Here is a 14,830-nt window from a genome sequence, read left to right as displayed (position 1 = left end):
AGGGAGATCCAGGATTTTGACCCAGTGACAGTGAAGGAAGTGCAATATAGTTCCAAGTCAGGATAGTGTGTGACGTTAGTTGTTGGGTGTGGCCATCATTTTCAGTGCAAAGTCTCTTTAAAGTTTTGATATTTTTAATGTTGTTAGATGTAAAATTTCTCCTACAATCTTCCTGTCTCTCCCGGTCTCTCCTTCCCTCTTTCTCCCCGTCTCTCCCCCATCTCTCTCTTTGTCTCTCTGAAGACCACACACACACGATAGAAATCCACACCCAGGCACTTCCATTCCCACTGACCGAGAGAGAGAGAAACCCACACAGCGACGCATATATTCAGATTGACCAAATTAGAAAGTTAAACACAGACACTTCCATCTGTGAAAATAATGTTTTTACAAACATTATAAACTCTCATTTCTTCTTTGTATTTCACTCTCGGGGTTTCCATTTGTTGCCAATCTGATTTCACAGCGATCAGGAGAATTATAGCTTTCCTGTTCTTGTCTTTGGGTTCAGGGATGGGAAATAATGACATTGAATCTTTCAATATTCATTTATTCAGTGAATTCAGATTAATAATTTTAAAGGAGAACCTGTTGTTAATTAATTCAGTTTCATTTGTTCAAAATGATCGTCACGACCTTGTTTATTACAGGATATTCATAAATTGATAAATACAGGTAATATTAATACAACCCTTCGGAAGAAAGGACGAGGCCGTTGGGCCCAGAGAGCCGCTCCCATCCCTTTGGGACATTTTATGCCTCACCCTCTCCCTTACCCTCTCTCTCTCTCTCTCTCTCTTTCTCTCTCTCTCTCTCTCTATCAGCATGTCTTCTCTCTATCTCTCTCTCGCTTTCCCTCACACCATCTCTCTCTCTCCCTCACTCTCTCTCTTCCTCTCTCTCTCTCTGTAGAATCATAGAGTAGTACAACACATTCGGAGGCGATTCGACCCATGGAATCTGTGTTGGTTCTTTTGAAGAGTTGCACACTCCCGCTGTTACCCCCAATTATTTATCCAATTCTATTGAACGCTACTATTGAATCAATATCCACTGCCCTGCCAGACAGTGCATGTCAAATCCGAAGCAAGTGTTTTTAAAAAGAAATGGTTTTCCTTCATGTTCCTCTGTTTATTTTGTAAATCACCTTCAGCCATTGGAAACAGTTTCTTTTTGTTTACGTTATCTAAATCGCTCATGATTTGAAACACCTCGATTAAATCTCTTTTAAAGCTTCTCTGCTCGAAAGACAACAACCCCAGCTTCTCCAGTCAATCAGCGTAACTGTAATAATCTCATCCCTGGAACCCTTCTAGTAGATCTCTTCTGTACATTCACCAAAACCTCCATGTCCTTCCTAAAGTGTTGTGTCCAGAGTTGAACGCAATACTCCAGCCGAGGACAAACTATTATTTTATTAAGTTCAGCATCACTTCCTGACTTTCGTACTTTATACCTCTGCATCCTCAATACCTTAAACACCAGTCTCAGTTATCAACGAAGCAGTGAAGACAGGACTGTTTATATTGTGCTCGCTCTGCCTCTGGTATAAAGATTGATCAAAGGTTATTTAAAATGGGTGAGCTGTCTGTGGGCTACCCGTGCATTTTATATATCGAAGGTGAGCTCCCTCCAATTTATACACACAGAGAGAGTTCCCACCATTTTATACGTAGAGGGAGTTCCCTTCACTTTACATGTAGACAGGAACAGTGTGTGTCACTGTCACTGTTCCCATAACGTTATCCCAGCGTTCCCACACATCCTGTCTCCCTGGCCCCCAGCTTCAAAAGTGTCTCAGGGTCTCCTGGCACTTCATATCTCTTTGCTTCTGTCTCTATCCCTCACTATCTTTCTGTTATCTCTCCGTTTCTATCTCTCCCTATCTTTCTGTTACTCGACCTCTGTCCCTCTCCCTCTGCCTATCACTCGCTCCCGCCATGTTGGTTATCATTAGGGGTAGAGTTAAATCACAGGCAAAATAAACACTTCACCCGTCTGCCGCGGCATATATAGCACAATTTGTGGCTATTTTATATCTGTGTTGATACCACTTACACAACAAAGTATATTATATGATGGAATGCTGCACATCGATTTAAACTAGTTCTGTAGTAAAGACAACTTAAAAAAACAATTATTCACAAGTCTAGTCCTACTTAACTACATATTGTTGGAGTACCATCATCTTTATTCTGTATGGCTTTCAAAAATTAAACATTACACATGCATTGCAAGATTAAAGATTAATCGTTGCTTAGGTTACATAGAATTCCAGTAAAATAGCACTAAAATCCCAGTCAATATTACTGGAAAGATCTATTCTGCAAATGATGCCCACAGACTCCGACCGAGTCTTAATTTCACCAAGTTCCCATTGATCGATGATCAGTCAATCAGGAGGGATCTTCTTCCAATAGCTGGCCCAGCTATCCTGACTGCAGTGCCAGATACAGGAAAGAGAGTCCCTTGTATCCAGAACTGACCCTCACTCACCCCTCGTGCGCCATGCCACTGGGTTCAGTGTTAGGGTCTTTGCCTGCATGATCAATCACTGTGTATGATCAATATACTTAGCTATACCCCCATCCCGCTGCACATGACCCCACATACAAATTGCATTTTCTTCAACATTCCAAGCCTCACCCGTACCTAATTTCTTGTAATTAAGACTCCATTTTATTACCCATATCCTGCCTTGTAATTCCAGGCCTTTGGTCATTTACTGTCAATATCCTGTCGTAAGAATGCAGCACACGGGACATTCCATAGTCTGTTAAGTGTTTACTTGTACAAGCGAATTGACCCTTTAATACTTTAAACTTACTTAACCCTTGTGTTCCCACAAAAATCAAGCTAGCAAATTCAACAGTGGCCACTTTGACTTCATCCAATCGTGTGTTGTGTACATTCTCACATGATAGCAGGTATAACAGTAGTCATACTATTCAGCTGACAATTGATCATTTACATTTTCAGTTCAGTCATTTAGGTCGATATTTACAGTACACACGGTACCTTACTGTTGCAATAAGTTCATATAGTATCAATTCATCGTACAGAGGCAAAATTTCACTGTCTCAACATACTCGCTAAATACTAAAGCATTCCAGAAAGCGAGGCTCACAAATTTAACACAAGTTCCTTTTTTTTTGATTCTCGCTGGTCTATTCTGATTCTCTGAGAGATTCCTGGTGCTTATCCTCCACATGAGCAGTCGTCCTAATCCTGGGTTCCTTTCCTGATCCCAAACCCAGCATCTGCTTACATTAAGGCAAGTGATACAGGAGCGTCTCAGTGCCTGAGGCAGGTGAGTGACCCGTGTTAAACCAATACTCCAGGGACAGTTTAAATGGAGCTTTACTCTGCAGCTAACACGTGCTGTACCTTCTCTGAGTGTGTTCGATGGGACAGAGTAGACATGGAGAAGTTATTCCTTCAAGTGGATAGTCAAGTGTTTTTAAAATATGATGAGGGATTCTTTCTCTACCATCCTTTCAGGCTGCGAGTTCCCGTCCTTACATGAGTGAAAAAATTACTCCTCAGCTCGCTTCCTAATCCTTCGAACAATCACTTTATATCTATCCCTCCTGCTTGTTGACCACTGTGCTGAGGAAAATGGGTCCTTCCTATCCAGTCTATCTAGGCCCATCATCATTTAATACTCTAAAATAAAAGCAAAATATTGCGGATGCTGGAAATCTGAGATAAAAACAAGAAATGCTGGAACCGCTCAGCTGGACTGGCAGCATCTGTGGAAAGAGAAGCAGAGTTAACGTTTCGGGTCAGTGACCCTTCTTCGGAACTCCTTTTATACACATCCATTAATTCTCCCCTTCAGCCTCCTATATTCTAAAGAAAACAATTGCAGCCTGTCCAAACTTTCCTCCTAGCAAAAATTCTGACTTCCTGTCAGCATCCTATCTTTTCATCAGGTTGTGGTGTTTTTCAAAACCGCTCCTCTCCTGCTGCTCCACTCTTATTCACCAGGTTTTGGTGCTTTTTAAATCCAATCCTCTCCCGCTGCTCCTCTCTTATTCACCAGGTTTTGATGCTTTTTAAATCCGCTCCTCTCCCACTGAAACTCTTATTCACCAGGTTTTGATGCTCTTTAAATCCGCTCCTCTCCCACTGCTCCTTTCTTGTTCACCAGGTTTTGGTGCTTTTCAAATCCGCTCCTCTCCAACTGCTCCTCTCTTATTCACCAGGTTTTGGTGCTTTTTAAATCCACTCCTCACCCGCTGCTTCTCTCTTATTCATCAGGTTGTTGTGCCTTTTAAATCTGCTTCTCTCGCACTGCTTCTCTATAATTCACCAGGTTTCTGTGGATCTACTTGAACATCAAATGAATTCTCTGATGATTGCTTGAAATACGTACTCATATGAATTTAATTTTGCTAACAGATTCCTATTTCTTATGCCTAGACTTGGTGGTACTGCGTGGAGTTTTACATTAATGACAGAAATGCTGCAACTGTCTCTCCTCCTCAAGCATTTTGTCTCTGAAGATAACAAATGACCAAAGTTTTTGAGGAGGCGAAGCCTTTAAACCAAATTGTGACAATGCTGTGACATTAGATGTCTGCAGATAGGTTCTGTAATTCTTAAAGCTGCTGGATCTCTTGCTGTGGTATCTGCTCTCACGTGACCCTGGTAAATCGTGTCACCTGTTTAAATAAAAACACAAACACATTGTAGCTCTGCTCCAAAACCCAATGAGTTAATGTTTTCCATTTAATTTGTCAATTTAGAAATTGAAAGTCTAATCATGTCTAATATATAAATTTTACTCTCAGCAATGCAAATGTTGTGTGGTGAATTAAATGAAAACAGCAGCTGCAGCGGGGCTAATTTTTTGCTTGTTCCCAAAGGGGGCAGAGCAAAACATTCTCAGTTACTTTATGTAACTTCATTGAAAAAAAATCTCGACTGAAAAACTTCTTCTGTCCTCCCTTATCTTGAATGAACTTTATAACTTCCTTGTATATTTCATGGAAGACTGTTTCAACGTCTTTAATAACATGAATTCATTTATTATTTTTATATATTTTCGTATAAGTGCCTTTGATCACTGGTGGGTCCGTTAATTTCTCCAAATTCGCCAAAGGGGTTTCCCTCCCAAGACGCCTGTTGGCCGGTCTCTCTAACTCGAGATCCGTCTTTTCTCTCAAAAAGCATTCAAAGAACAAACAAAGAACAAAGATAATTACAGCACAGGAACAGGCCCTTCGGCCCTCCAAGCCTGCGCCGATCCAGATCCTCTCTCTAAACATGTCGTCTATTTTCTATTCACGAAGTGCCAAGTCCCATCTGGGGTGTCAGAATGTAAGATTCAATAAGATAGGGGTAGTTTATACCTTCTTCTAAAGTGATAACAGACTTGGCAGCACAAAGCATGTTGTGAAACAGCTTTATTGAGATAAAGGGAAAGACACTTTGTTCAGTTTTCAGATAAGCCATAGTCACAAGCTTCGGCAGGAAACAGTCTAACACAGATACTGCATACGAACATGCGAATTAGGAGCAGGAGTAGGCCAGTCGGCCCTTCGAGCCTGCTCCACCATTCAATAAGTTCATGGCTGAACTGATTACTCCACATTTCCACCTACCCCCGATAACCTTCCAACCCCTTGCTTATCAAGAACATATCTATCTCTGCCTTAAACATGTTCAAAGACTCTGCTTCCACGACCTTTTGAGGAAGAGAATTCCAAAGACTCACGACCCTCTGAGAGGAAAACATTCTCCTCATCTCTGTCTTAAATGGGCGACCCCTTATTTTTAAATCGTGACCCCTAGTTCTCGTACCCGTGTTTGAGACTGGACAGCAGAGCGCAGAACTCATTCTCTTGCAATTTTTGCTCTTCAAGTTATTGGTCGGTCTCACTCTCTTATCACTTTGTTACTTTGTTGTTCGAAAATTCTCTGCCATACAGCACATGACTTATTTTATCCTGGCAGCTTTCCAGTTAACTTTCTCCTCTCCCAATCAGTGATTAGTCTTGTATTAAAGGATGCCTTTCTGAGCCAACCAGGAATAATTTTGTGATGGTTACTAACCTTTCGTATTTGTGCAATTAGTATCCCTTTGTGTTGACTACTTTGTCTCAACGCTTTTACATTTCGAGGTTCTTTATCTCATTTCGAGACAAATCTACACCGAAGCTGTTTTCACTGTTTGCGCTCAAAGTCTCTTCCTTTTTGACAAAGAACTCCCAGAATCCCTCTACGTTGACATCTTGTCTATACTGTGCCTATTTCCTAAGTTTCCCCACTTTACCATACTACAAAGAAGGGTACTTACTTTGTAATTATCAGTCAAATTTTAATATATAATAACTAGATTTTAACAGTTAGTAAACTGGCTAGTAAATTTTAGTAACCTAATAATCTTACACAGATGAGGGATTGAGCCTTTTCAGTGCCTGATGTGCTGAGGTAGGGACAGAGGCCAGAGGAATTATGGAGGTGGAAGGAGGTGTCATTTCTGATGGAGACGATATCAGGTCAGAAGCTCATGTTAGGGATGAATAGGGAGAATATTGTACACAACATCATATTTAGTCTGATACAACAGCTAGGAATGGTGATGGAATCAATGACAAAGGTATGGAATTTGTGGTGGAACCAAAGGTGGAGGCTTCGTTATGCACTATGTTAAATTGGAGGGAATAGCAGCTCATGGGAAACAGACATTAACAGTCTGATAACACAGCGGCAGTGGAGGGTCGAGAGAGATGATGGAGAGCTGGAGCTGGGTGTTGTCAGCACACATGTGGAAGCTCACCGCATATCTGTAGGTGATGTCGTCAGCGGGCAGTGTGTAGATGAGGAAGAGGAGGGACCAATCAGATCAGTAATATTGGAACCAGGCGGGGCAGTCCCACTGAAAGATACCAATATCAGAGGTATGGGGAGATCATGGATGGGTTTACTGCGGGTTTGGAGGAGTGGATGCAGATCAGGAGTGGTGAGGACAGGGACGAATTTTAACCCAATGATAAGAATTATAAATTGTAGTACTTAGAGGACTGGGATCCAATGCAACAAAGGTAGGCTGAAGGAGTTGGGTGAAATGGACTTGGCTAGGATTGGTCATGGAAACAGGGATTTGGAGCTGTTGATAATGAGGGAAGGTGGAATTTGGGTGTCTGGTCAGCAGTGAATTGCAGGAAAGGTGTCAGGAGTTGGCACAGTTCTAATTTTACTGTAAGCATTAACCACTCTAGAATAAACAGGGAAATATCTGCAGTGAAATAACTGAGCGAAGATTCTCTTTTATTCATTCATGTGATGTGAGCTCCGCTGGTAAGGTCAGTATTTGTTGCCCTTGACAGCTTGCTGGGCAATTTCAGAGGGCATAAAAGAGTAATTGTTCTGGATCTGTAGCCACATGTAGGCCAGACCAGGTAAAGATGGCAGATTTCCTTCCCTGAGAGTAATTACCGAATCAAATGGGATTTTACAGCAATCGATGATAGTCTCATGGCACCATTACACGGACTAGCTTTCAATTGCAGACTTTTGTTAATTAATTGGTCTTAAATTGCAGCAGCCATGGTAGGATTTGGATCCCTGTCCCCAGGCCATTAGGTTGGACCTCTGGATTTCTAGCCCAGTGTTACTGTCACTCCGTGACTTCCTCCCCAATGGAAGTGTACAGTGTCTGTCCCTAATATCACCCACAGCAGTTTCTAGGCTGCAACCCTGAATGTGGTCTCAAACGAGAGACTCAAAGTTCACATTTAACTGGGAAAAGGCAGGGAAAGAGTGAAACATGATTGCATTTTCCCCTGGATTCAGTGTCCACTGCTGTCAGATCAGTTACATTTACAATAGAAACGCCAAGAGTGAACAAGTTCAATACAACAATATGCAAAATGTAAATGACGCCATTCATAATTGCAGCATCCGTCCAGTATGAGTACAGATTTCAGGTTTATTCCCGAGAGAGGTCTTACTGACAAAAAGTCTTTACCATTGAAATTATTGTGTTTAATCCACCACGTTATTTACTAGAGTCAAAGCTGCTGATGTAATGTGTTTGTTCAGGTGAGTGTAACTGATAGCAATGATCAGCGGTATAACCGTCTAAGTAGAGACGTATCCCCTGTATAAATCAGGACCAACTGGAATGGAGCAGCTCAGAGTGCCTGCTGGAGCTGTGGATTCCTGACAAACAGAAGTCTCTGCTTCTCACAGAAATGGGATATCCATTAATGTATCAGATAGAAGACATTTATTATCCTGTACTTGCAGCAACTGGAGTTCCAGGTAAGCCTGTATCTCAGCTGTTAATGGTGTAAATCTATATTAACTGTGCTGCTGTACTCAATATGATTTCTCACTGTGTGTGGTGCACAAGCGCCTGTTATTGTCCAGCAATTTGCTGATGGAATCTCCTCATTGTCTACTCTTTCAGTCTTGCAGGAGCTGTATTCAATTGTATTGGCTTAAGTAACCCTGGCATTTCTGCTGGATTATTCTGTGTATTGAATGTATTTGAATCGGATGTCTCAGTTAGGATCAAGAATCAGACAGTCAGGAGATTTTCATAGTTTCACGATGTGCAAGTAACTGGTCCTGGAATATTTTTAATGATAGTTTCTTTCCCTTATTGATAATAAGACATCTCACAGTCTCAGAGTTACAAGGCAACAGCACAATGTCCTCCATCCACAATAAAATGGTATAATTTATCTGGGATTTCAATGTATTTATTGGTTGTCACTGTTATAAAGTATTATTTGATGCTGTGTGTGTCTGACGCAGCTCTGAACTGAGTTTGCTGCTGCTTCTTTCAGATCTCCTTCTCAGATTCACTGTGGAGCCTTCACTGTCACTGGACAGCATTGTAAAGTAGAAAATATTGATGTGATGTTTTATTGGTTTGCACTCTATCAGTTGGAATCAAGAGCCTTTCCATTTATCTGTAGATTATTAGCTGCATCGCTGATGTTGGTGTTTTATTAGTTAAACAATCCCACATTCTAACGGCGTACTTTATAATTCCAGGAGAAGGAATTTCAATGATTGTGAGGTTTGTCTGGAAGAAGCTTTCGGTTCTGTTTATTCCATGCATTGTAGATGAAGTGAAGAGTGTTGATGAATAGGTGGAGACTTGTGTGTTCTGCGGTCAGAGTAAATTATTCACAGAGGTTTCAACATTGAACAAAATGACTCTGAGAATCGAATCATCGAACAGCAACCTGGTGAACAGAACACAGCACAGAACGTTAGGAATAAATCATAAGTGAAAAGCTGCATTAACTACCAGTTTTCAGGGTGTGAGTGCTCCAGAGAGATAGGGAAGGTGACTGAGAGAAGGAAGGAGAAAAGGGGCAGGGAGAACGAAACCGATGGAAAAAAATAACCAGAAGGAAACAGAAAGAGAAAGAAGCAGCGGTGTAAATAATGAATTATCACAAAGTGCTGAAATATCCAGAAAACGTAGTGAGAGAAACTGAGTTGAAGTTGTCTGTTGTCAGATTGTGTTAATTTTATTGTTGGACTTGATCCTCTGTGTATATTTCTCTCAGGTCCTCATTTTGTTTTGTAGAAATTTCCTGTTGACTCCTTACTGACTGAATAAACATCAAAGAATCAGTTCTTCACTGATGGGAACTCATTATTTAAATACTGCACTTTAAAATCTCTGTGACTGATGAATTCAATAAGAGCGAGGCTGATATCAGAAATATATTTAAATTTATACTTAATTGACTGTGCAAACTAAATATAATGGCTATATTGTATGAACAATGAACTGTTCTCCAACACCAATAACCACATGAATTATTATTTGAATGTATTAATTGAGTTGTGTTACTGGGATCTATAGATTAGATTTGCTCGAACATTCTGCTGCAGTCTCTCCCTGTGAATCTCAGCCTCTCCTCTCACTGTACTGAATCCTCTGTCTCCTCATTCATTGCTTCAGTTTATCCACTTTCCCAAACCATCTGATCTTGTCTCCCCTCCAGCTCCAACATGTCCTTTTCCTTCGCTCCCTCCCAATATTGCTCACTGGCTCCACCTCCAGCTGCCTCTTCCAAATATATCCCAACCCTCAAACTCACCGCAGCAGCTTTCAGCCTTTTCCCATTTTGTACCAGCCCTTGTCGGCTCTCTGAACTCACAGCAACAAACCAGCTGCACCTTCCGCAGTCCCCAAACCTTCCTGACCAATAGTCTGGAGATAAATTCCCATTTAACCCATTGGATTCCATCTCTGTAAAACCCCTTCTCATTTCGCCACCTGCACTGCATCCTCACACATTACTTCCAGTAAATCTGATGTTGACCAGATTCACTTACTGCATCGATCTCCAAATTAATTATTAATAATTGTGTCTCAAACATTTCACTGCACTGCCCAGGTCAATGAATCAGCTTTCACTGTTCGATGCAACAACAAAGCTGGAAATTTCAGCCCAGATCCTGTCAAACTGCTGCTTTGCCTGCAGGTCTGATCAGTAATTTCTCTGCTTCCTTTTCTCTCTCTTCCAGTTAACTTGATGGCGATTGTGATCCTGTCCCGAGGAAAGTGCGGTCTCTCCAAATGTATCAGTGTCTACCTGGTGGGAATGGCAGTGTCTGATCTCCTGGTCGTTATCACTGATCCCATATTGTACATGATTGTTTTAATTTATTTCCCACATTCATTCCTGAACATTACTCCCGTGTGTTCTCTCATTACCGTTCTGAATTCTGCAGCTACAGTTATTTCTGTCTGGCTCACAGTCACTTTCACCTTTGATCGGTTTGTGGCCATTTGTTGTGAGAAGCTGAAAACAAAATATTGCAGCGAGAAAACGGCGGCTGTGATTGTAGGAACAGTGAGTGTGCTGGGCTGCTTCGAGTCTCTCCCCTGGTACTTCACACAGGAAGAAGATTACATTATTGATAATGTTCCCATGGGTTGTTCCACTAAACAGAGCTATTTCACTTCCCCCATATGGGGGGCATTTGAATTATTTAATTACATTTTAACCCCTTATGTCCCGTTCTTTCTGATTTTGCTGCTCAATGTTCTGACGGTCAGACGTATTTTATTCTCCAATAAAGTCCGCACGGGATTCCGGGGCCACAGCAGTGGAGTGAATCACAAAGATGCAGAGATGGATAATCGGATAAAATCAATTATTTTACTGTTCACTATATCCGGGAGTTTTATATTGTTGTGGATGACCCAGGTTGCGTTTATCATTTATAGGAGAATTGCAGATATTCAGCATTATTACTCCGACACTGACCCTCACTTTATCACAGATCATACATCAAAGATACTGCAGCTTCTCAGTTCCTGCACCAACACGTGTATTTACACTGTGACCCAAACTAAATTCAGAGAGGAGCTGAAGAGGGTGGTGAAAGACCCTTTCAATCTCATTGTTAAATTAGTGAAATCATAGAAAGAGACAAACACTGGAACTAAATCCTATTTCATATTCCATTCACCTCACTCCCGACAGGACACAAAGCACATTTTATATTCACAGCACAGAGCCCTGAAATGATTTTAAATCTGTTTCTGATATTATATTTCATTCAGAATCTGATCTACTGAGGTGGGACTTGCTCTGCCCCTCTCTCACCATGTCCATCTGCTGGTGTCCCTGTCTCACTGCAGTTAATGCCCCTCTCACCATCCCCATCTGCTGGTGTCCCTGTCTCACTGCAGTTAGTGCCCCCTCTCACAATCTCCATCTGCCGGTGTCCCTGTCTCACTGAAGTAACTGCCCCTCTCACCATCTCCAGCTGCTGGTGCCCCTGTGTCACTGCAGTTACTGCCGCCATCTCACCATCTCCATCTGCTGGTGTCTCTGCCTCACTGTAGTTACTGCCCACTCTCACCATCTCCATCTGCTGGTGTCCCTGTCTCACTATTGTTACTGCCGCCCTCTCACCATCTCCATCTGCTGGTGTCCCTTTTCTCACTGCAGTTACTGCCGACTCTCACCATCTCCATCTGCTGGTGTCCCTGTCTCCCCCAGATCTACACTTACTGCTACCTCCTCCTATTCCCCATGGAGAGAGGGAGAGAAACAGGGAGAGAGAGAGAGAGTGACAGAGGGACAGAAACAGAGACACAGGGAGAGGGAGAGAAACAGAGACAGATGGACAGGGACAGAGACAGAGACAGTGGGAGAAAGACAGAGGGAGAAGCAGAGAGAGAGAGAGGGAGAGTTGTAGGAGAAACATTTTCAGCTCATAATGTTGAAAACAAATTTTCATAAAAATTACCTGGGCCTCCACACTGAAAACAACTGGCTGCACTCAACAATGCAATCTGAAAGGAAATATTGAAGCCAAATGTTGCTCAGTGGGTAGTAATCTTGTCCCTGAGTTATCAGGAGGAGAGAAGTCCCTTGTCATGTCTATCTTCTTTTCTTCTTCTTTGGCCTCCTTGACTCGAGACACATTGAGTAAGCACCTGGAGATGGTCAGTGGTTTATGAAGCAGCTCCTGGAGTGGCTATAAAGACCAATTCTAGAGTGGCAGACTCTTCCACAGGTGCTACAGATAAAATTGGTTGTCGGGACTGTTACACAGTTGGCTCTCCCCTTGCGCTTTTGTATTTTTTCCTGCCAATTGTTAAGTCTCTTTGACTCACCACACTTTATCCCCGCCTTTATGTCTGTCCACCAGCTCTGGCGATCGCTGGCAACTGACTCCCACGACTTGTGATCAATGTCACAGGACTTCATGTCGCGTCTGCAGACGTGTTTAAAGCTGAGACATGGACGGCCGGTAGGCTGATACCAGTGACGAGCTCGCTGTACAATGTGTCCTTGGGGATCCTGCCATCTTCCATGTTGCTCATATGGCCAAGCTATTTCATGCTCTGCTCGAAAGCCACACAGTGCCTCAGGTTAGACCCGCTCAGCCAGGTTCTGGCTGTTTAAAGCGACTCGAGTGAAGACTTTCCCCACTATGCTGAGCAGGGAGATTCCACGGTAGTTGGTGCAGTCGCCGCGGTCACCCTTGTTCTTATAGAGGGTGATGATATTGGCATCGCGCATGTCCTGTGATACTGCTCCCTCGTCCCAGCACAGGCAAAACAGTTCGTACAGTGCTGAAAGTATAGCAGGCTTGTCACTCTTGATTATTTCAGGGGTAATGCCGTCCTTCCCAGGGGGTTTTCCACTGGCTAGAGAATCAATGACATCACTGAGTTCCGATTTAGTTGGCTGGACGTCCAGCTCATCCATGACTGGCAGAGACTGGGCTACATTGAGGGCGGTCTCAGTGACAACATTTTCCCTGGAGTACAGTTCTAGCTGGTGCTCAACCCAGCTGTCCATTTGTTTGCATTGGTCAGCGATTGTGTCCCCTGATTTAGATTTGAGGGGGGCGATCTTCTTGATGGTTGGCCCAGAAGCTCTCTTAATGCCATCATACATTCCTCTGATATTTCCGGAGTCAGAGGCCAGCTGAATATGACTGGTGTTGCCAGCAGTCATTTGTGCAGCGCCTGGCAGTTCTTTGTGCAGCGCTTCTGGCTGTTTTAAGTGCTATGGATGTTAACTCGCTGGGGGCTTTCTTGTCTTTCAGCAGTGCAATGCGCTTAGCGGCTATGACAGGTTCCAGCTCTTCAAAGTGAGATTGAAACCAGTCTGCATTCTGATTCTCACGTTTGCCATAGGTGGTCATTGCTGAGCCATCGATGGCGTCTCTGATGTGGGCCCACTTGGTCTCTGCATCCCCTGTGGGAGTGTTTTGAAGGGCTTTTTCAAGTGAATTTAGAAACTTATGTAACAGCTGTGGATGAGAAATTCTGACAGTGTTGATGTGCACGCGGTCCTTCTGCTTGGAGTGATTCAGCTTTTTTGGTTTGAGTCTAACCTTGCTGCACACCAGGGAGTGTAAATAATAGAGGAGAAATTGAAATTCTGTTTAACTCTCGTTCTTTAAATGTTGTCAGTGGGAAGTGCAAAAGTGCTGGGAGACCCTGAGACACTTTAGCAGCAGGGGAAAGATGTAGATGTACAAGGGGACATGGGTGTCCTCGTCAATATATCACTGAAAGCTAACATGCGGATGCAACAAGCAATAAGAAGGCTAATGGTATGTTAGCCTTTATCACAGGAGGATTTGAGTACAGGAGTAGAGAGTCTTCCTTCAATTGTACAGAATCTTGGTTAGACAACACCTGGAGGACTGTGTGCAGTTTTCATCCCCTTACCTGAGGAAGGATATTATTGCCATAGAGGGAGTACAACGAAGGATCACCAGACTTGTTTCCGGGATGGTGGGACTGCCCTCTGAAAAGATATTTGGGAAACTGGGCCAGTATTCTGTAGAGATGCGAAGAATGAGAGGTGATCTCATTGAAACTTACAAAATACCTAAAGGGAAAGATTGGGTAGATGCAGGTAATATGTTTCCCCTGGTTCGGTAGTCTAGAACCTGGGAATGCAATTTCAAAATAAGGAGAAAACCAGTTAGGACCGAGATGAGGAGAAAATTCGTTTCTCAGTGGGTTGTGAATCTTTGGAATTTTCTACCTCAGAGTGCTGTGGAAGATCAGCCATTGAGTATGTTTAAAACAGAGATTGACAGATGTCTAAATACAAATGATATAAAGGGATATGGGGATAATGTGGAAAAAGGCATTGAAATGGATGATCAGACATGATCGTATTGAATGGCGGGGCAGGCTCGATGGGCTGAATGGCCTACTCCTACTCCTATGTTCCTACAGAAGGGGAGACAGGGTGTGAGGGGACACTGGGATTACATTATGGAACCAGTGACTCTGAGAATCTCTTACACATACACAGACACACACACAGACACACACACATAAACCTGCAGATAAAAC

The 14,830-nt window shown here is 42.7% G+C and overlaps 1 protein-coding gene across 1 annotated transcript; it reads left to right on the top strand.

Annotated features, from left to right (window-relative positions):
* Positions 1-8,207: 8,207 nt before the first annotated feature.
* LOC137345327 (probable G-protein coupled receptor 139) lies at positions 8,208-13,109 on the top strand (the record flags this gene model as incomplete). The annotated part of the gene is made up of 3 exons (XM_068008824.1): positions 8,208-8,277; positions 10,513-11,405; positions 13,089-13,109. Coding segments are annotated over exons 1-3 (984 nt in total), but the record flags the coding sequence as incomplete, so codon positions are not given.
* Positions 13,110-14,830: the final 1,721 nt, after the last annotated feature.

Source organism: Heterodontus francisci, chromosome 28 (assembly GCF_036365525.1).
Source record: "Heterodontus francisci isolate sHetFra1 chromosome 28, sHetFra1.hap1, whole genome shotgun sequence".
Classification (NCBI taxonomy): domain Eukaryota; kingdom Metazoa; phylum Chordata; class Chondrichthyes; order Heterodontiformes; family Heterodontidae; genus Heterodontus; species Heterodontus francisci.
Note: the sequence above shows the minus strand (reverse complement) of the source record. Positions and strands in the feature narration are given on the sequence as shown.